The 20,558-nt window shown below is 31.4% G+C and overlaps 1 protein-coding gene across 4 annotated transcripts; it reads left to right on the top strand.

Annotated features, from left to right (window-relative positions):
• Positions 1–15,021: 15,021 nt before the first annotated feature.
• On the top strand, positions 15,022–20,223 carry LOC129315478 (cyclin-H1-1). 4 transcript variants are annotated; one of them, XM_054959217.1, is made up of 14 exons: positions 15,022–15,291; positions 15,607–15,858; positions 15,982–16,032; positions 16,537–16,606; positions 16,751–16,869; positions 16,965–17,038; positions 17,570–17,690; positions 17,773–17,841; positions 18,009–18,050; positions 18,355–18,432; positions 19,173–19,231; positions 19,354–19,438; positions 19,580–19,668; positions 19,746–20,223. In XM_054959217.1, the coding sequence occupies exons 2-14, from the start codon at positions 15,799–15,801 to the stop codon at positions 19,813–19,815; spliced, it is 987 nt and encodes a 328-aa protein (XP_054815192.1). In that variant the 5' UTR covers positions 15,022–15,291; positions 15,607–15,798; the 3' UTR covers positions 19,816–20,223. The 4 variants fall into 4 exon arrangements, with proteins under 4 accessions (XP_054815192.1, XP_054815185.1, XP_054815176.1 ...); XM_054959210.1 differs by having other exon boundaries at positions 15,478–15,858; XM_054959201.1 differs by having other exon boundaries at positions 15,022–15,436.
• Positions 20,224–20,558: the final 335 nt, after the last annotated feature.

Here is a 20,558-nt window from a genome sequence, read left to right as displayed (position 1 = left end):
GATATTAAAAATTATAAATTCACCTCTTTTTTATTTTTTGTAGTAAAAAAATTATGTTTTCTTCCTAAAAATAATTATCCAAATAATAATAAAATTCCTTCTAAATCATTAAATTTACAATCCAAAACTTGAAAATTTTTCTCAATCAATAATAATATTAAAAGCTTTGTCAAAAGTTGTAATAATATTAATTTGAGCTGATTTCTCTAAAGCTTTAAGTTATATTAATTATTTTTCATAATTAGTACTGGTCCCAAAATTATTACCAAGTACTGATATGTTCACTCTTTGGGACACGAGTGAGACAAAACTTGAAAAAAGAATAACAAGTTAATAACTAATTATCATTCAAAAGTGTAGAATATTATATATATATATATATATATATATATGAGCTGCTCTTTGCATGCCAACTTGTTAGCACTTTTAGACTATCATGTGACTCTGCCAAATAAGAAGGAGAAAACAATATAGTTAAAAAAAAAGGCTACAATAGGGAAGCTTATTTATTTAAATTAATTCATGGATTTGCATGGCAAGAGGATATAGGCTAGAGCTGAGGGCCTAAGTAACTTCAAAAGGAGGAGGATTGAGGTTGCTGGTCACCAGAGTTTGGACTGTGAGTTGCGATGGCAATGAGACGACACTAACAGCGACAATGATTACTCATAGTAAGGACTAAGAAAGAATGGAGGCAACTCTAAAGATGAAGAGTGAAACTAAACGAGGAGGCAAGGGTTTTGTTTTGTGTCACAAAGGTTTAAGAAGAGTCAAATTAAAAAAAACTTGCAAGCTAACCTACTAATTCGCGAATTAACCCGTTGCGAGTTTAAATTATGCGAGGTGGGTCAAAACCCAACTTGCATATAAGTGAACCTACTTTTGCTAACCCGCCCTTCTACTATTTAGCAGATTGGCAGGTTGAGCCTGCAGGTTCAATCTATATTACCACATTTACTATTAAATATGCTTGCATAAAAATATATTAAAAAAATAGAAAAAGTTATTGTTCACTTTAGGTTCAAATTTGAGAAATTCAAGACAGCAGTTTGAACTAAATTGACTAGTTTAAATGTCTAAAATCAAATTTTATTAGTCCTTGATATGCTTTTAATAATTTGGTTTTGTGTGATTAGTTTAATTTGGATTTTGCACAACTTCACATGTATGTTTGATTTCATGTTAAAAATTATTTAAAATATATTTTTTAATAAAGTAATAAGGGTTAAAGGACAATTTGTCTCATCAACTATAAACTCAATAGTGATTTAAACCCTAAACTCATCTTTTTATGTAATATTTTTTCCTCAACTTTTAAAGATGGTGTAATGTAATTTTTACTGTTAATGAAAGTTAACTTTAATCATCAAAACATAACAAAAAATAACAAAAAAATTACAAGAAATGATAACAAAAATTACAAAAAAGAATCCAAAAATTACAATGATCCAGTCTTTTTCTATTATTTTTTTGTTGTTGTCAAAGTTAACTTTTGTTAGCAGTAAAGATTATGTTACACAATTTTTAAAAATTGAGAAGGAACATTATATAAAAATAAGTTTAAAATTATTGACATTCTTGAACATATAATTTAAAAATAAAATTGTCACTTGTATACTACGGAATTGCAAACCAATGTGAGTTTCTATATATTATATAAAATATGACATGGTAAATAAATTATAAACACAAATAATATAATTTATCATCAATCAATCTCAAGTGCAAATTGTCGATGAGCAGTAGATTAACAGTGCGATTCCAAAAATGCTCTCCAGTTTTTGTCCCTTTTTAAGACCATGTAAATGACTAGAATAGTAAAATACCAAAACTGCTCTCCACTTATCAATGTTTTTCTTCTTCCCAGGCCTTCATTTTCCTCGTCATCAATGTTTCGTGTGGTGCCACGGCAGTTCTGGTCTTCTTTCATTAGCACGAGTCCCACCCCTTCAATTCACTTTACTTATGACTGTCTCACCCTCTCGTGTCTAGCTTTCTGTCCCCATTGGTGTGAGTTTCTATCTCCATGGATTACTTCCCTCATTATCTACCTCCTCACGTCTTCTTCACTGCTTCGTGCCATGCGACGAGCACTGTTGGTTTCTTGGGCCATACTTCAAGTTTGCCTCCCTCATTTTCCTTTGTCTGCTAACAAGATTTTCCTAGCCCTCCGGGACTTCTTCCTTGCATTGTCCCATTTGGCATACCTCCTATCCAATTTAAGACAATGTTTGGCAGTTTCTCTTAAGACGAAATGAAATGAAGTGGGATGACTAAAAATGTTATATCATTATTTGAAAGAAATTTTTTTAAAAGGAGTAGAGTGACTTGGGGACTGGGGTGGCATTTCAAGCCTGCATTTGCCATCCTACACCCATTTATCAAGGATGGAATGGTACGATATATGTAAAATTGTTACAAAATTACCCCATCCTTCTTACCTCCTCTCACTTTCTTACATCCTCTTACCCTAACACTGAAAAACATAACTATATCTAATTTAAATATATCATTTTATAATTATTCTTAAATAATTATCAAATAAAGACAATTTATTTCTCTAATAAACTTATAAACATTGAATTATTTCATTCCCTTTCATTCAAGCTCACTCTACTTACATTGAGAACAAGGTAAATTACCGTTCTCACAACATAGAATTCAGTCCTTAAACAAACTTCTTTTATACTTTGGGAAGTTATGCACAACATATCACTTCCTTCCACCATTTGTTTGGATAGAAAGACTTGATCTTTTTTCTTTAGATTTTGTATGGGTATTGATTTAGAGATAATATTTTACTTTATTTAGATGATTTTGGAGAAGAAAAGAATCAAATGTACGACCATAAATATGAAAGCATGTTGGGGATGCAATCATGTTGAATGATGTTCATTTTCTATGTGCAAGTGTATGCAAGTATTACTGTCATTCCAACCAATATTGCTAGATTCCTCTTTCTCTACTCCTACATTGTATTTGAGAAATTTACTACTATACTAATATGATACCATTAGAAAAAAGGATTATGTGGAAATTTGCTTCAAAAGGAAAACTTATCAGTGTTCATGGTCCTTGAGAAGAAATCAATATAATGATTGCAAGTTAGAGTAAACAATAATACTTTTTAATAAGATTTGGTTTGTTGCTTTATTTCTCTTGCCTTTGCTTACCTTTGTCATGAATCAATTCATTTTTTCCTTAAAGTTTGTTATGGAGGTCAAATTGATTCATTTTGATAACATGCTGGCTACGCAAAATGTATCTATTAAAAGCATAATTAAGATGGTTATTATAAATCAATTATCAACCATAAATTCTTTAGTAAATCCATATTACATTTTGATCTATCCTTCTTCAACTTCCCATTTTTGAGGGGAAATCTCTCTCCCTCCCTCCCTCCCTCTCTCTCTGTGGTTAATATTCATTCTTATATATGTAATAGCACAAATGGATTTGAAATTAACTTCATTTTTATGCATTAATAGCACATGGGATTTTTTTCGAAGGTGGTGATTTGTCTTTTTAATAGTCATATTCTGATTCTCTCCATGTTCTCCGATATACTTTTGATGTTTTAGAGCCATTGATTGTATTTTTGATCCATTATCAGGTAAGAACAATATATTGCCAATTTATTTAATGCTGTAACTTGAAGTGCAAGTCTAGTATGTTATTAGAAACCATATCAATCTTGTACAGTGAGCATGTTTTGATCTATGTGCTTGGACAGGGAACACTCCCTTTATGTCTCTGCTGCAGCCTCTCTTTTTAACCAGCAATGTGAAAATGATGCTTCTCTGATGAACTTTGGCTAGCATAAGAGGATCACTCTAATGAAAGCAATGCTATGCTCTTTGATCTCTCAATGAAGTTTGGTTTATGCAATAGAATGTAATGGTCACTTTGTTGAGAGAAAAGAAATTATCATTTCAATCGATCGAGGTACAGCAGCAGGGCTTCTGGCGCTCTTCATTGAAAATATTTTCTTATATTTTGTTTTAGTTTTGATGTAGACCTTTGCATGCTTTTTGTAGGAATAATTTGGACTGGATGCAACCTTCTTTCCTAATGTTGATAAAACTCTTGTAAATATTACTTAACCTGAATCTTGTAATCTTGGAGAACATGTTAGAATCTAACTCTAAGACGGTTTGATAGTGATAAATTGATGTCATGAGCAGAAGAAAATTTCAATTCTTTAAACATTTTCACTTCATGATTGCACCTTTCGTCAAAGTTCATCAAACTAAGCTGTTATTTAGTTATTATATTCGATATCTACATATAATGACAATTAAATTCCAGGCTTTGGTATTTTCAGTTTATGTCAAATTGCATTTTAAATTCCAATCTGTTCCTTTTTAATGAAAGCTTATTATTTATTTTAAATTCCATTTTCTTTCTTTGTTTTCTTTTATTTTCTGCTTTTCAACTATTCAATTTATTTGTCAGTTGCATTTCTTTTTATGTACCAACCCAACATGATCTTCTCTGATAACCATTAAGAGTAATTTGTGTTGTTTTATTTTACAAAGACGAATGATGTTCCCCAGTTACCAGTTATGTATGCATACTTGATTGTGAAGATGGACAGAGCAGAACTATCTATAAATCATTCAAAAGCCATGGAAGAGAAGAGCGATCACTTGTTGAAGTCTGGCATAAAGTTGAGGCCATGTTATTCAATTCTATATGAAATTGAAAGGTTATTTTAAGGAGCCCAAATTTTTTAGGAGGTTGCGGTTTTTGTACCTGTAGATAGAAATATCTAGTACAATTTTTGTAACTGGCAAGTTCTTGGTGGCTTTTAGCCTTTTACATTGTCCTATCAGATCCTGTCTGCTTTTTGTTTTTTGGAATTGTAGCATGGTTTTTTCTTTCTGTTTGGCAGCAAAAGGTGCTTCCCTTTAGTTGAATGCTTCATTTGTTAATGTTATTTGGTGCGATGGACAAAGGGGTCAAGGAATGGAAATGGGAGAGGGATTGACCAACTTGCATGTTTGGTACATGTCAAAAAGGCATTCCCACGGAGAGCTCCATTCCCTCATTCCTGGGAATCAGCAAACCCACCACTGACCACAGGAATGATCCTCAATCCTTGGGAATGAATTTTTGTTGACCAAACTTTCCTTATTTCACAAATTTTTTAGCCAAAATTATCCCTTGAATTTTCGTAGTTCCTCGACCACCTTCATCGTTGCCATTTGCCAACATCGTCAACCCATCTTCATTTCCCTCCCTCCTAGCACTGGCAACATCATCATTACTTGACCTGAGCCTGTTCATTCACTAATTTAGTAACCCATTACTGTGTTTTGGGGCGTGTTGAATACGGCCATCAATCCCGTATAAGGCAAAATTGTTGAGAGAAAAAAAAAATTGAAGAATCCACTCACCCATGGAAAAAAAATGGCCAGAAAATGGAAGCAAACTACTGCAGATTAAAGATACTAGACCAACAGTCAAAAAGATCTCAACTCCATTTTCACCCTAAAAGAAGAGAATGTGGTAGCATGTAAAGAAAGCATAGAAGCAAAAATCAAAAAAAGTAACGGACCCTAATAGCTACAGTTAGTGAAAATCCAAAAATATCTCCACTCCATTTTGATCGTTGTCACTAGTCGAAGTCGCTTCCCATCCCGCTGCCACCGTCATTGTTCCTTCTTCCTTTTCTCCGTCACTTCAGACTTGCACATCATCTTTTAGGTTCATAGCAGAGATAGGCTTTGAGGAGGAGACTGTTTTTCAGATTTGCACATCGTTATTTAGGCATGTCGTTATTGCTTCTTCCCTCCGCCTTTCTTAAGGGTTCAATCTCTTTGTGAAATACTAAAATATTTTCAGCAGATTCTCTTTTTTTGCGCCAAAATTTTCAACAGATTCAAATAACTTTTTTTTTTATAAAGTAATGGGTGTTATGGTACTTTAATATTATAATGATATATATTAAATAAAATTTATATCACCATTCCATGTATCAAATATCTTTTAAAAACTTATTCTCATTCGTTATTACATTCCCATTCTCATTCATGTTCCCATTCCATCAAAAATAATTCCACCACACCAAACAGGGCTTTAGTTAATTGAAGTGTACAAATTCTTCTTTGTATCTCTGGCATAGGCTATAAAAAATGAAATGGAGTTAGAAGAGATAAGAAATTCCCATTTAAGATTACTGTATATTTTTCTCTGCTGATAATAAATGTTAGTATTTTTGCCAATTGATATTTGGTTTCCATGCTTGGCTGATCTTCTAATATTCAATATTGTCATATAGATCACTTAAAGATATATTGACCTTTTTGATCCCCGCTGCCTCCCACTATTAATCCCTATGTTTAAATTTTCTTCACTTTTGTCTTCTAGTTGAAGAAAAGAAAAAACGAGGTTGGGATGTCAGTGATGCTACTGCGGAACATTGATCAATCCGCTGGCTCGTGCGATGGTATGGAATTGGTGATTACACATTAGTCAGCATGCTATTCAAGCTCAAATTTTAAATGGTCCAAATAAGGATGATTTGATTTTAATTCATCGCATGGATATGAATTCATTGGACTTGAGGTTACCATTTAAATTACAGTGATAACAATTCTTTTTAATATACTCTTCCTCTAATCTTATTTATAAGACATATTTTAAAAATAATTTTTGATCCAAAATAAAAGAGCCTTTGACCACTTTTTTAAATTTTATCCCTTATTGATTAACATAAAGGTATTTAATGTAGTTATATTATTATTTAAAGTTAAAAATAAAAATGAGGGTACATATTACTTTTTATAATACTGAGAAAAAAATTAACTTTTCTTAATATGCATGAAACAGTTAAAAATATCATATAATAAAGACTTAAAGGAGTATTCATTTGCTATGATCATAAATAAAAGTCAAGGTCATTCATTAAAAATTGTAAGTAATTACTTGCATAGCCCAATCTCCAGTCCTGTACAAATTATGTGTTGGTTTAACTTGGGAAGAGCAAAGAACACGGAATGAGTGTAAGAACTTGTCCATGGGCTTCATTTTCAATCGTTGTCACGTACGAGCAATGTTCTTTATGAAGAGGTTTTGATAATATTCACAACGATCAATTTATCGTCATATTCAATATATACGAACTAAGGGCTGATTTATGAGCCATGCTCTATGTGTAATTATAAATTTTCCAATAAGTCAAAAGTGAGGATTTTACTAGCTAGGTTTTTCAATCTGATAGACTTTTAATTTTTTTGCTAAAAAAAAAAAGATAGACTTTTAATTTTGTATGATGATTAAGTGACATCATTTTACGTCTGCTTATATTTAGAGTCTACATCAATTTATCAATATGATCAATTTATCAACATTCGAGATTTATAAAAGCAAATTTTTGGGCTGGGCTTATTATGACATAGAAAACTTTCACATTAATTATTGCTTCTTTTATTTTAACTCAATTGTTTTCTCATCTCCCCTCCATTTTGAATTTTGAATGTCAACTTCAGAATTTTTATTACTGTTTATACTAATATATCTCAATTTGTATTAATTAATAATAATATATAATTTATTATTTACATATATTATTTCATATTGAAAAAATTAATACCCCAATCCTTCTTTATAGTTTTCTCTTGTTTTGATGTAGGTCCTTGAGTTTTTTTTTTATTAATTTCTGCTGTTTGGCCTGCTAGTCCTGTACACTTAAAACTGTTAAAAAAAAGAACTAATGGTGTTAAAAAAAAATCATTAATCATTGATGAGATGGCATATAGTTGTTAAAACTTGCCAAGGTGAACTGATTAGGAATGCTTGTGGAAAATTAAATCCACATCATATTTGAAAATAAATTATTTAACGATAAGGGTCATTTCTTGTTAAACATAGAAGGCTTTCTCTCTTTTTATTATGGGGATTTTGGTGTCAAGGGGGGGGGGGAGAGACGAGCTATTCGGGACGAATGAAGCAATCAAAGAGGATGATTGAGTGGCATTGAGGAATTGTTGAGGAGATGATACAGGAGAGGAGGAACCAACTTGAAGGAGAAGTGGTCTCTAAGAGAAAAGGAATAAAAGGTAAGTTCAAACAATTAAAGCGAGAGATGAATTGCGCAGCATAGTGATACAGCAATCCAAACCTAATCCCCATGAGTTAGCCGCTTGGCCTTTTCCCTCTTTCAAAGAGAAAGGCCAGAATATAATTTAATAATTAGGTAGCAACATCCCACAAAGTTTTGTACTAATAAGTTGACATCATTAGGATTTTAATAAAACAATAAAGTATAGGTTCACATGAGAAAACCAATAAAATTCATCAAATGATGCTGATTCTTCAATACCTTTAGTTTTGATTATCTCTCAACACCCTTCAATACTTCAATCCTTCCCTCCAATATCGAAGCAACATCAATCACGGTCGAAATCCTTCAATCCTACCCTTTGACATTAAAGATTTACGCTTAGTCTTCCTACTTTGCTTACGAAGAGGAATGAAGCTTACTTGATCTTCTCCCTCCTCGGCTTCTCTACATTCACAACAATGATCTTCCTTTCTCCCTTTTTGGGCATTCACAATGACAATTTCCTTTCCTCCCCTTCTCACTTGCGTTCACGATCCCCTTCTCTAGTTGGTTTAACTTTACCAAAATAATTTCTCTTTCAGACATGTCTTTAATTTCCCACATGTATTCCTAATCAAATTCACCTTGACAAGTTTTAGCAACTATATGCCATCTCATCAATGATTTTCTAAACACCGTTAGTCCTTGTTTTAATCGTTTTAAACATAAAAGGACTAACAGTCTAACAAAAAAAAATATAAAGAGGAAAACAAAAGCTCAAGAACCTAGTTTAAAATAAGAAGAAACTATAAGGACTGAGGTATTAATTTTTAGATAAATAATAATAAAATTTTCTTGAATTATATAAATGACAATCTGGTTTTCAGAAATGCAATAATTTCATTGAAGTTCTTAAAAACTTTTATGTCAATAAATTTTAAAGTAAAATAATTAGATTACCCTTGTTGAAAATAATAAGTCTTAATAACAACTTTTGTTTAAGAAATAACAACTTTTATTATGTGAATTATAAGAGTTGAATAAAAAATTATAACTTATTAAGTGTAATTTTTGTTATTAAAAAAAACCCAATCACAATTTTTATTTAAGAAATAACAACTTTTATTTTATAAATCACAAGATTTAAACAAAATTATAACTTGTCAAGTATAATTTCTGTTAATAAAAAATAAGTTCTTAAAATAAAAAACTCTAATGACAATTTTTATTTAAGAAATGATAACTTTTATTTAAAGAATCATAAAAATTGAACAAGAAATTAAAATTTATCAATAAGGATAAAACTATATTTTTAATTTAAAATTTATTGATACATAGTAAGCTCTTAAAAATTTCAGTGAAATTATAATATTTGAAGGATTAAATTATTATTTATATAATTTGGTGAGATTTTATTATTATTTTTCCTAATTTTTCCTTTCATGTATACAAAAAAAATTGAGTTTAACTACAGAAATCAAATTATTTTCTCACAATGTAATATTATATTTAATGCATTAAACAAGTATCTAGAAACCCTTGCAATCATCCTCGCGAGTCACGCACTATTATTTCCGCTTGGCGGAAAAATGTGAAGTAAATCATACCCATGCATCGCAAAAGGCAATATATTAGTTAAAGTTGAAAGGACTGTTTAAAATTATTTTTATTTTATTGTTTTAAAAATTAATGTATTTTAAAATAAAAAATAATAAAAATAAGTTTTTTGCTCATTTTTTTTGTTTTCTAAAATAATAATCTCAAAACACTTAAAAATTATTTTTATTTATATTACATAAATATGTAAACATAGATATTTTATTATTTAAAAAAGTTTGGATTTTTGATAGGTTAGTACTCTTTTGCAATCATTTTTATTTTATTAAAAAATAAACATAATTTAAATGAAACCAAAACAGTTATTTATTTCCTTCATGCATATATTCTTTTCAATTTTTAATTCTTTTAGCGGGCCAAAAGGTTATTTTTTATTAGAGATAATATAACAATATAATAAACTGTTTCTATACAATTATTTATCATGGATTATTTTTAGATATTTAGACTTTTTGAGTAGTATGAATAAGTTCAAACAATTTCAAAACAATGTGTGGGTTAGCCCAACGCCCCAGCCTTAGATTATTTCAAAAAATTAGTTAATCACCCATCCGTTGCATGGGATGTTATTTTTTATGCTTCTAATGGTTAGATAGTGAAAAATATTTACATATTAAGTAGTTAGATATCTAAAACAATAATAAGACATAATTAATACATAAATGATTGATATATAAGAATGAAAGTGAAAAAAATCATAGTAATGACACGTTAGATAAATTTTAAATGCTTATCTGATGACAGGTAATTTGTTAATGCACATTGTGTGTGAAAGAAACTACTTGTTACACCAAATAAAAAGTCAACAAATGAAAAAGTACAACATCTCAGTGAACATTATAGTAAATTGTCATTTGAAATGGTGATTTTTGTCTCCCCATCATTATTCTCCATAATTATTCTATCTCTTATAGAAATGATCCGTTATGCAAACCCATTAAACTTGTTATTCATATTGAAAGAATTTATTGACAATAGTCTCATGTTCTTAGTTAGAGTCATCAATCTACAATCCTTTCATATATAAGATGAGTTAATGAATGCAAAACCAATGTCATTTCGCCTACCTATAGGTATCACTATAAGTTTTTGATTGAAAACCCCACCAAAAACTATAACATTGCCACCTAATGGCATGTCAATGACATATAAGCATTTTAAAACTTTAAAAATATCCCTCAGTGTTTTGTCAGGAGCTTTAAAGCAATACGTGCTTGCCATTGACACCTCATCCTATATTATCAATGAGTGTGTGAACTATCAACTCTACAAGATGATTTCCTTGTTTTATGCTACAAACTAAATCTTCGTCAATTGCAAGAAGTATACAAGATTGAGAGTATGCAATTTTTCCACCAAGTAGCAATAGTGAGGCTATTCCATTTGATGCAACATTTGAAATAATCCTATAACTTGATCTTGGAGAGATTGACAAAGTATTCCAAGTATAGGTTCTACCAATGTCACCGTAATCATACAAAAAAAAACTAACATTCACAATGTCAACCGAGCCCACAGCAACATCATATATATTATGTTGTTCAAGTGTCAGTGATTCCAATAACCTAGGTAGTTCATTAGTAAGCGCAACCTTATTATAGTTTAGTTGGTCACGAATCAACTTGTTACCTTACAACTCTACGCTTGAAATTTCAGGAAGTGGCATTAGACCGCAACAACTTCTTAATTTCTAAAAGGGCATGATTGTGTAGTTTAATAAATATGCTTATTTAATTAATGTGGCACTTCTTTATTTTTTATTAATATGCTTATTCAATTCTCCTAAAAGATTAGAGAAGAATATGGTAAAATAAATAATGTTCTTGAAAATCTTTGAATGATAACATAATAAATGGGTATAATTTGATAGTGGTCTATATTTACCATTGACATTTTTTCAAAGGTGAAATCATATTAATTTCAGGTGGCAATTAAATTTATTTGATGTGTATCCAAATTCATGCCACATTACAAATACAAGTTAACCCCTAGTATTAATTGACATTAATTACCTCTCAATTTATGAATATAGATTTATTTAGATTTTGGTTGAACATTTAGTTAAGGTACAAACTTTATTTTTTATTAATATTTTTATTTAATTCTCTTAAAAGATGAGAGGAGAATTTGGTAAAATAAATAATGTCTTTCAAAATATTTGAGTGATAACATGATACATGGATATAATTTGACAATAATATATATTTACCATTGGCATTGCATCAACTTAATTTTATGAATTATAGGAGGCAATTTATTTCAAAAGTCAAATAATGCCCTTAGAAATGACTTTTTGCATTCATGGGGTTGCTTGACAATTTTTTAGATGTTTACACTAATGAATTCATAGATGATTGAAAAACTAAACAACAAAAGCTGGCAAGACTAAATAGGCCTATAAAACAACTGTTTAATGTATTAATAACATAAAATACTAATAGAGCTTATATGAATGAATCACTAAACAAAACATCTGACCAAAATGTCATGAAATGAGATCTAAAAATATCCTGCAAAGAACTACTTCAATCGAGAGACATACAACGATGGTAAGATGATGCACTACTATTAGAACTATGTTTAAGTGCATATTTATGACGGCAAGCACACTTGAAGTAGTCTACATCAGGATGGTCAGAATTCTATAACACACGAGTTGCATTGTGGTAACTCCTAAAAACAACCATGCCTAAAAAGTAAAATAAATAATCAATACATGATTAGTTAAATTAATTAAATGGTGATTAAATTAGTCCAAACATCACATAGAAAATCACCTCTGGTCTTGTTAAGAAGAGCAAATTGCAAAAAAAATAATGACATGACTCTTGTCTTTGATAGACTTGTACTCATTAAACACCCACTATGCAGTAGACTCACAAAGGATGCAATCAAGTATTTGAGCAATCAAGTCAAATAACATATACACATATAAATATACTCCCTTTGATCCTATTTATAATATATCTTCTAGAAGTAATTTTTGGTCTAAAATACAGAACACTTTATAATAATTAAATCACTTTTTTAATTTTATCCTTTCTTGATTAACATGAATGTATTTAATATAGTTGTATTAATATTTAAAGTCAAGAGGAAAGATAAAAATACCTCTTACTTTTTTATGATATTAAGAAAAAAAACTAATTTTTCTTAATATGTGTGAAACGGTTAAAAGTATTCTATAATAAGAATCTGAGGAAGTACATAATTAATGCACAAATAATTTGACACATATAGACAAAAGATGAATTTGATTGATTGCCTTTGACTACTATCACCACAAACCCCCTACATCAGTGATTGTATTTCCATTAGTTTATGCATTTAAATTACCACAAATTAATCCCTCCATTAACGACCATATTTCCATTAGTCTCATGATATGAAATCAATAATTTGTTTTGTCCTGTCCCCGAGCCAAATTTGTTTGAGGTTTACATTGGAGGTGTCACGTGTCAGCATGGGAGAATTTTGTAGAGTTGATGTGGCTGCGTCATATGCTAGCAAGTGCACTTTGGGATCTTGATTTTATATATATACTAATTAATCACCTGTATGTTGCATGGGATGTTATTTTTGCAACTTCTTTTAATTGTTAGATGGTAATAAGACATTAAGTAGTTATATGCCAAAAGCAATAATAAGACATAACTACTTGATAAATGATTAAAATTTAAGAATGACAATAAAAAATTGTGGTGATAACATGATAGATAAATTTTAAACACCTATATGATGACGAACCTAACAACCTATTTATAGTAAATAAAGAAAAGTAGATAATTTGTAAAAATAAATTGAGGGTAAATGCAACCATTTGTTACACCAAATAAAGAGTTAAAAAAGTTAAACAAGACAAAAAGTAAAGTAAAGCACCTCAATAGATAGGTGTCTGACATACATTAGTTAGATTGCTGAAAATCTTTCTATAAACTACATTTTTGGTAACATTTTTAATAAATGATTAATATTAGTTAGATTGTCATACATTTGCATCAAAATTATTTTTTGATATGGAAAATCAAGTCAAAGGCCCCACAACAATTGCAATTACCTTAAAGTCACACCAATTATTAAAATTATTTTGTAGTCCTAAGATCCTAAGATATAAATAACTATTCAACAAAATTAACCCTTTTGCCTTTCTCTTAGTTCCAGGCTGCCACTATAATCTTTTTCCCTAATTTTCCAATTTTTCAATTTTCCTCGAGCTGAAGCTTCAAAGAATGACCTGTGGTGTGAGAATGTGAGATTTGATTTATGTTGAATAGGCATTTTGTTGAACACCTTCTTGGCAATATCACATTTTCCAAGTTTCATAATGCTTTCAATTATTAAATTCATTGAACAGATCAACAAATGAACATAAACCCAACCTATAACTTGATGGGTAATATGATTATATCGAGGCGAAGATGCGCATACATCAAAATTAAGGGTGCCACAAGAGATGAGTAGGTTCCATATTCAAGTATACTCTTGCGTGGGTTTTAGCTGCAGTTTTAAAATTCTTAAGAAATTCTACAAGTTTCAAGAACACAACAGAGAACCTTATGACCAAGAAGAAGATATATTTGAAGGGGATTTTTCTTTTAGAAATTTATAAGCCAGGACAAAACTTGAAGATTTCAGGAAATAAAAGGAGCAATGAAAAATACCAGTGAGGGAATCATGTGAGTCAGATGGGGATAAGAATCCTTCCAAAGACCCAACTTTGGCCAACTTGCAAGAGGTTTGAAGAAAATTTGCAATTGATTTATCAATGTGAGATTGGATTATATAAATAGCTCAATGTATATATATGGTAGGTATATTCATGAAGCTTCCAATTTCAGACACCGAGATTGTTCAAAAACATATTAATTTGGCGGACATTAAATGAACTCCTCAATTAACGGCAACTAGGTAACTTATTTTCCAAGTCTCATACAAAATCCACGTTGATATAAAAAATTATATGCAAAGAATTATTTGTATTGAAAATTACCGTGCATGTTATAATAGATAAAGAAATAAGTAGGTATGTCAATTACCACACCCAATATTTTTAATTTTTTTTTCCTGTTGGGTGACAATTTTTAACATTACAATCAATTAAAAAATATCCTCACAAAATGGATTCAGTAATCATGATCATAATTATGCTGCAATCAAATGGATCCATGCATTTAATATGCCCTCAAATTTATCCCATGATTATATAATTACCATAAAAGATGATTATCGAATCCAGAAATTAATTCATGATCATAATTATTATTGAGAAAATATTCAGCCCATACACGCGTATCAACACGAGAAAACATAGAAGCTAATGTGGGCATCATAATAAGTCGACAAGTGTGCTTGGACTCCTGGTTTTGTATATTTAGATGTTTAACTATGCGGTCAAGGAGTTGAAACCCTAGTCGCCACACTATTCCCCCACCGTCGACGCCGCTCTCTTCACGGCTAAGGGGTCCGCTGCCCACGCTGTTGCTCCGCCTCCTCTGGCCTCGCTGGCAGATCCCCATTTCCTTCCCAGTGCACTTGACTAATTCATTCCTCCGCCATTCCGCCTCCGCACATGCCGTCGACATTTGCCTTTCCTCGTGCGTCGTCGTGCTCAGTCATGTGCCGAGTCTGTGCGTTTTCTTCTTCTTCAATTTTTGTTTTTTTTTTGTTTTTTGATTTCTCTGACACTGAAGTCTAAAGCTGTGTCTTGCTCGTGTTCTTGTGAAATAATGCTGCTACTGTGGTAGATGATTGTCTTCTGTACTTGTTGTGGGGGTTTGTTTTCCTTATTCATCCTCTTTGAATTATTATTTTAGCCAAACGTCATTCAGGAAACTGATTTGTGTTCGGGCTTATTCAACCGACCAACCGTGTACCCGCGCGAATTTCCGGCTTTACCCCTTTATTTTCCGGGATCAATCCCACGGGTTCTCTTGAAATTTCAGGGTCAAAAGACAGAAAGAGTAATATTTGAAGAAGCGCAGGAAAACTGCAAATGCCTATATAAACTCGTTAACTACCGACAGCATTTCGCCTCCTGATTTCCTCTTGGCTTAGATCACTGAGTTCATCGATGTGTTCGGCGTTCCAGCTTTCGTTTCTTGGGTAAGCAATATAGCGAAAGCACCTGAGTGGCCATGGCTGATTTTCAAACTTCTACACACCGCGCCAAGTGGATTTTCTCTCCTCCTCAACTGGTGCTTTTCCATGCTCTCTTTAATTTGTCTTGATTTTTAGCTTACTTTTTGTGCAAAAGTTCAAGGGTTTCTGGTGCATATCATATGCATATTATTGCTGAAGCGTGTGTTTTTTCTTTTTAGGCTGACAAATATAAAGCTGCTAATCAGAGAGCAATACAAGTTTTAGAGAAGGTATGGATATTTCTTCTTCTGATATACCCACCCTCCACCCACACAAATAAAAAGGGTAGCAGCAGTGATGCTTACTAATTAAAAAAAAAAAAAGAAGGTACTAAAGGATAGTCTCTTGCCTATTTTATGTTGGTGGGGGTAATAACCTAGAATTTTGCAGTTCTAATCAAATAAAGTATAAGCACGCAAGTTAGGGAGGGATTAGAAGAAAACATGTACCTTGTTAAGTTTAGAGACATCTTCACTGGTTTCCAAGAAAATGGATTTGCTAGAAGTTTCTTCTTTATCTTAATCTCATTCAGATATTTTTTAAATCATGATATTATTTATAGTATGTTACAGTAAGTTGAACTTACATGTCACCTGTATATCATTAGAACTTCTCTCCCCCTCTTTTTTCAACTATATTGTCTTACTACAATGGAACTCCTTACAGAAGAATATTCTATGATATCATTTGGAACTTTATTATTTGGTCACTGATGACTACTGATTTTTTTGAAGTATGGAGCAACTCTTATGGAAGTAGATGTTGATGGGTCTCTGTCATATCCTTTACTCCAGAAGGATGATGGTAATTTCTGGAAAATCGGCTCATATCTTCTTACATTCTTGCAGTCAGTATGTCTTGCTTCAGAAGTACTTCATTAGATTCTTGTGCCTCCTGATACTTGTTTGAATTCATAACTGTTGACAAGGTTGCTATTCTTTATGTCAGCTGAAAAGCATTCTCGCCCTAAACCCCTTAGTATTGAAGAGGAACAATGTATCAGAGTATTTTACGAGAACAAATTACAAGAAGTGTGCAACAATTTTCACTTTCCTCATAAAATCCAGGTATGCATTATTGTAACTTAAGGAAAGACTATTAACAAGTTAGCTGTGACAATGTGTTCTATAATTAACCTTTGAAATGATTTATTTATGTGCAGGCTACAGCGCTCATTTATTTTAAAAGGTTCTATCTACAGTGGTCCGTGATGGAACATCATCCAAAAAATATAATGTAAGATTGGCTTAAATCAATGTGAGGGTTCTGAGCAGAGAGTGAATTATGCTCATTGTTTGCTATGATATTTTAAACTCTGCCTATGTTTATAGCCGGTCCCAAGCCCGGGTAAAGGAGGAGGGTTGTGTTAGGCCATCAACAGCCAATGTAAAAATTTGTTGAATCTATCATGAACATGAGTGGGATAAAGGCTTGTTGTTGTTGTTGTTGTTGTTGTTTGCTATGATATTTTAAGTTGAAATTGTAGTTCATAAAATCATATGTAGTTTATCTAAAAATGTTGGAGTGGAACTTGGTTGGGATATAAATCAGATCATGGATAGCTTTCAAGATGAGTTGATTAGTCAGTCAACTCTTTTATTCGTTTTTCCTCTTGTATCTTATCGGTACGTTACATAATCACATGTTTTAAATGTTTTCATGTGATTGGTTGTCTGGCATTATGATTAGACATTTATACTTATTCAAAATCAAAGTTGGATCTGTGTATTGTGAGAGTAACTAATTTAATCTTTTATGTTGGCTCAGGCTGACCTGCATATATGCTGCTTGTAAGATAGAAGAAAATCATGTATCTGCTGAGGAGCTTGGTAAGGGAATCTCACAGGATCACCAAATGATTCTCAATAATGAGATGATTGTTTATCAGGCATGGATATGCCTCACAGATCAATTTTATCCGTATCTTGTTTTTGTTTTAAATGTCCCTGACATGATTCCATGTTTTGCAGAGTTTAGAATTTGACCTTATTGTGTATGCTCCATATCGCTCAGTTGATGGTTTTGTAAACAATATGGAGGTTTGTGTGGTTGATCTATCAATGGCCCTTTCTACTTGTTAATTAGATTTTGCTACTCACAATACATAAATTTCTCTTTTGTTCTAATTTTAACTCGTCTGCTACTAATAATGCATTCTTTGAATTTTTGTTATTTCGTGCTGGACATTGACCATTGGCATTAACAGGAATTTTGCAAAGCTGGTGAAGAAGTGTTTCCAAGGTTGAAGGTATTTGTTATTCTTGCCAAACGAGATTATTTTCTAGGGTGCTTCGTGATCCCCGTCAATTCATAGAATTTTCTGTTTAGAAATCGTTTTGGTTACAAACTTATCCACATTACATCATGAGGAGTAGCTTAATTTTTTTCTTTTAATAATTTGTTCTTTTTTTTTTTCTTCAATTGCTTCCCCTGTTGTATTCCTTTTGGTAGCCATCATGCTTGCTAGTTTTTGTGTTGCGACTTGCGATTCAGGCAGCTTTCTGTCTCTTAATAATGGTGTTTCTTTCTTTTGATGTTCTTATACTTTGCAGGCCTTGCAAGACACTGCAAGATTGGATATTGATAAAATGATGCTTACAGATGCTCCACTTTTGTTTCCTCCTGGGCAGGTAATCTGAGTATGTTCTGTAAGTTCTGATACTTCCTAAAGCATTCTTACTTTTTTTATGACAAGAAGCCAAAAAGGTTCTTTTTGTTGCCTCATCATTCTGACTGTCTCTAATTAATGAACTCCATTTAATCAACCTAAAGTAAAGAATCCATCTTATGCCCTAGGCTGTATATTCCACATTACAAATTTGCATCAGTAGATTTTCTGATTCAAGATATAGGGCCTTTTTGTTTAATATTAAAAAATAAATGATTGTTAAATTGTTTAGACATTATCTAAAAAGAGATTTATTTTGTAGAGATTTTATAAAAAAAAGGTATTATTTTATGTTTGGTTACAATAATAAAAAAGTGATTATTAGTTATTTTTAAATTTATGATATCTTCCTTGATTCTGTTTTATAAAATTATTTATTATTCTATTATTTTAAAATTTTGTGATATCTTTGCATATCTCATCTATTTAAAACACTTTCTTGTCTACTGCATTAGATTATTTTCAAAAGCTAACCAAGGTAGCTTGTCAAAATAATTAGACGTCTACTTTTTTTTTTGAATTCTGATTATTTTCAAAAGTTTGAACACATATCATAAAAACTCACTATATTTTTTTCCCAAAAAAATGAGTTATTTTTTCATAAAATAAGTTGAAACAAATGAGCCCATAATTCAGTTTCGTTTAATCTATTCTGTTGCTTCAGAATCTTATTTTAACATTTCATTCGTCTTCTATTGGCAGTTAGCATTGGCTGCTTTGCGAAATTCAAATGCTCTTCATAAAGTTCTCGACTTTGACAGGTTCTTGTTATTTGTACCCCGTTTTCCTTGTTCGGTCTGGGAAGTCATCTTCTTGTATACTCTTTTGACCAAAACTGAGCCATCTGCTTGGAGTTTCATTTTTCTAGTGGCACTGATTGCAGTTACCTAAGAAGTATCATTTCCCACCAGAATTCTCCACATACTGTTTCTGAGCTCATTGGATCACTGAGTGCAATTGACTCGTTGGTAATGGTTTCACATTCCAGCTTTTGTTATTAAATCGAACGGCGGATGAGTAATTCGGAATTGACATGTTGCAATTTAGCATTAGTTGGATATGTAGGTGTCTTTCATCTACATCGAAGAAATAATCTTAACTGTTTGCAGGTAAAGAGATACAAATTTCCTTCAGAGAAGGAATTGAAGCATATTAATCGGAAATTGAAATCTTGTTGGGGTCTCAGCTCAAATGACGAGTATTTTCTGAGCCCTTATGTGTCCCGTGTTCTGCTATTTTTGGGAGTTGTACAAAAATTTTTTTTTTGTTCTGTAGGGGTAAAAAACGTGAGAAGAAATCAAAGCACAAGTCCAAAAAAGGCTCCAACGAATCTAAGCTTCTGTGATACGCCTTGCTCATCTAAATTGTGTCGAGGAAAGATGCTGCACCGCTCCACGGAGTGTTTCTCTTCATCTATGGTGCCGGAGATTGGTCGCTTTTTGTTATTCTGGTCGAACACTCCAGTTGTCGACTGCAAACAAAATTCCCTACACATCATATTAAGGACTGAAATTTTGTCGTGTAATTTCCAGAGGATAACAGCCGAGGAAATTGGACTGAATCTACGGTTTGAACTCAAAACATTATGCATTAGTCGTAGTTTTATTGTTTAATCTAAAATGTATTTCAAAAAAACGTTTAATCTTGAAAATTAGCTTTCACAAATTTCTTTCAGATTTTATGTAAACAGGGCATGTCTGCATGTAATGTGTATGGTGTATGAGTAATTAATATTATTGTCACGGCCACCAAATTAAGGTGTGTTGATATTGTTTTTATAAATTTTATTTTATTTATAACGGTCTATTATCATTTAAAAACACTTTGGTTAATTTATATTTTAAACATTAACAAAATAATTAATAATTTAATATCATTTATGTGAAATAAAATTTAGTGGGGGTTGTGTTGTATTCATTCATTCCATTGATTCGTGTAATATTACAAGCTTTTTTTGATTTTGTTTTATGCTTTCAAGATAATTTTGACAAAAAATTCAGAACTAAGTTTTGAAAATAAGAAATAATTTTTTTAAATTATTATTTTGAAAAATATATTTAAATTGGTAAAGAAATGGTGGAAGAATAT

The sequence above is a fragment of the Prosopis cineraria genome, unplaced genomic scaffold (assembly GCF_029017545.1).
Source record: "Prosopis cineraria cultivar Desert tree isolate PC_DT_omini unplaced genomic scaffold, ASM2901754v1 PC1, whole genome shotgun sequence".
Taxonomy (NCBI): domain Eukaryota; kingdom Viridiplantae; phylum Streptophyta; class Magnoliopsida; order Fabales; family Fabaceae; genus Prosopis; species Prosopis cineraria.
This window is presented reverse-complemented; position numbering and strand designations above follow the sequence as displayed.

Coding starts and splice junctions, on each gene's coding strand:
- LOC129315478 (XM_054959217.1), top strand. CDS start 15,799: ATGGCTGATTTTCAAACTTCTACACACCGCGCCAAGTGGATTTTCTCT. Junction 16,033..16,536: donor CAATACAAGTTTTAGAGAAG/GTATGGATATTT, acceptor ATTTTTTTGAAG/TATGGAGCAACTCTTATGGA. Junction 19,669..19,745: donor GGTCTCAGCTCAAATGACGA/GTATTTTCTGAG, acceptor TTTGTTCTGTAG/GGGTAAAAAACGTGAGAAGA.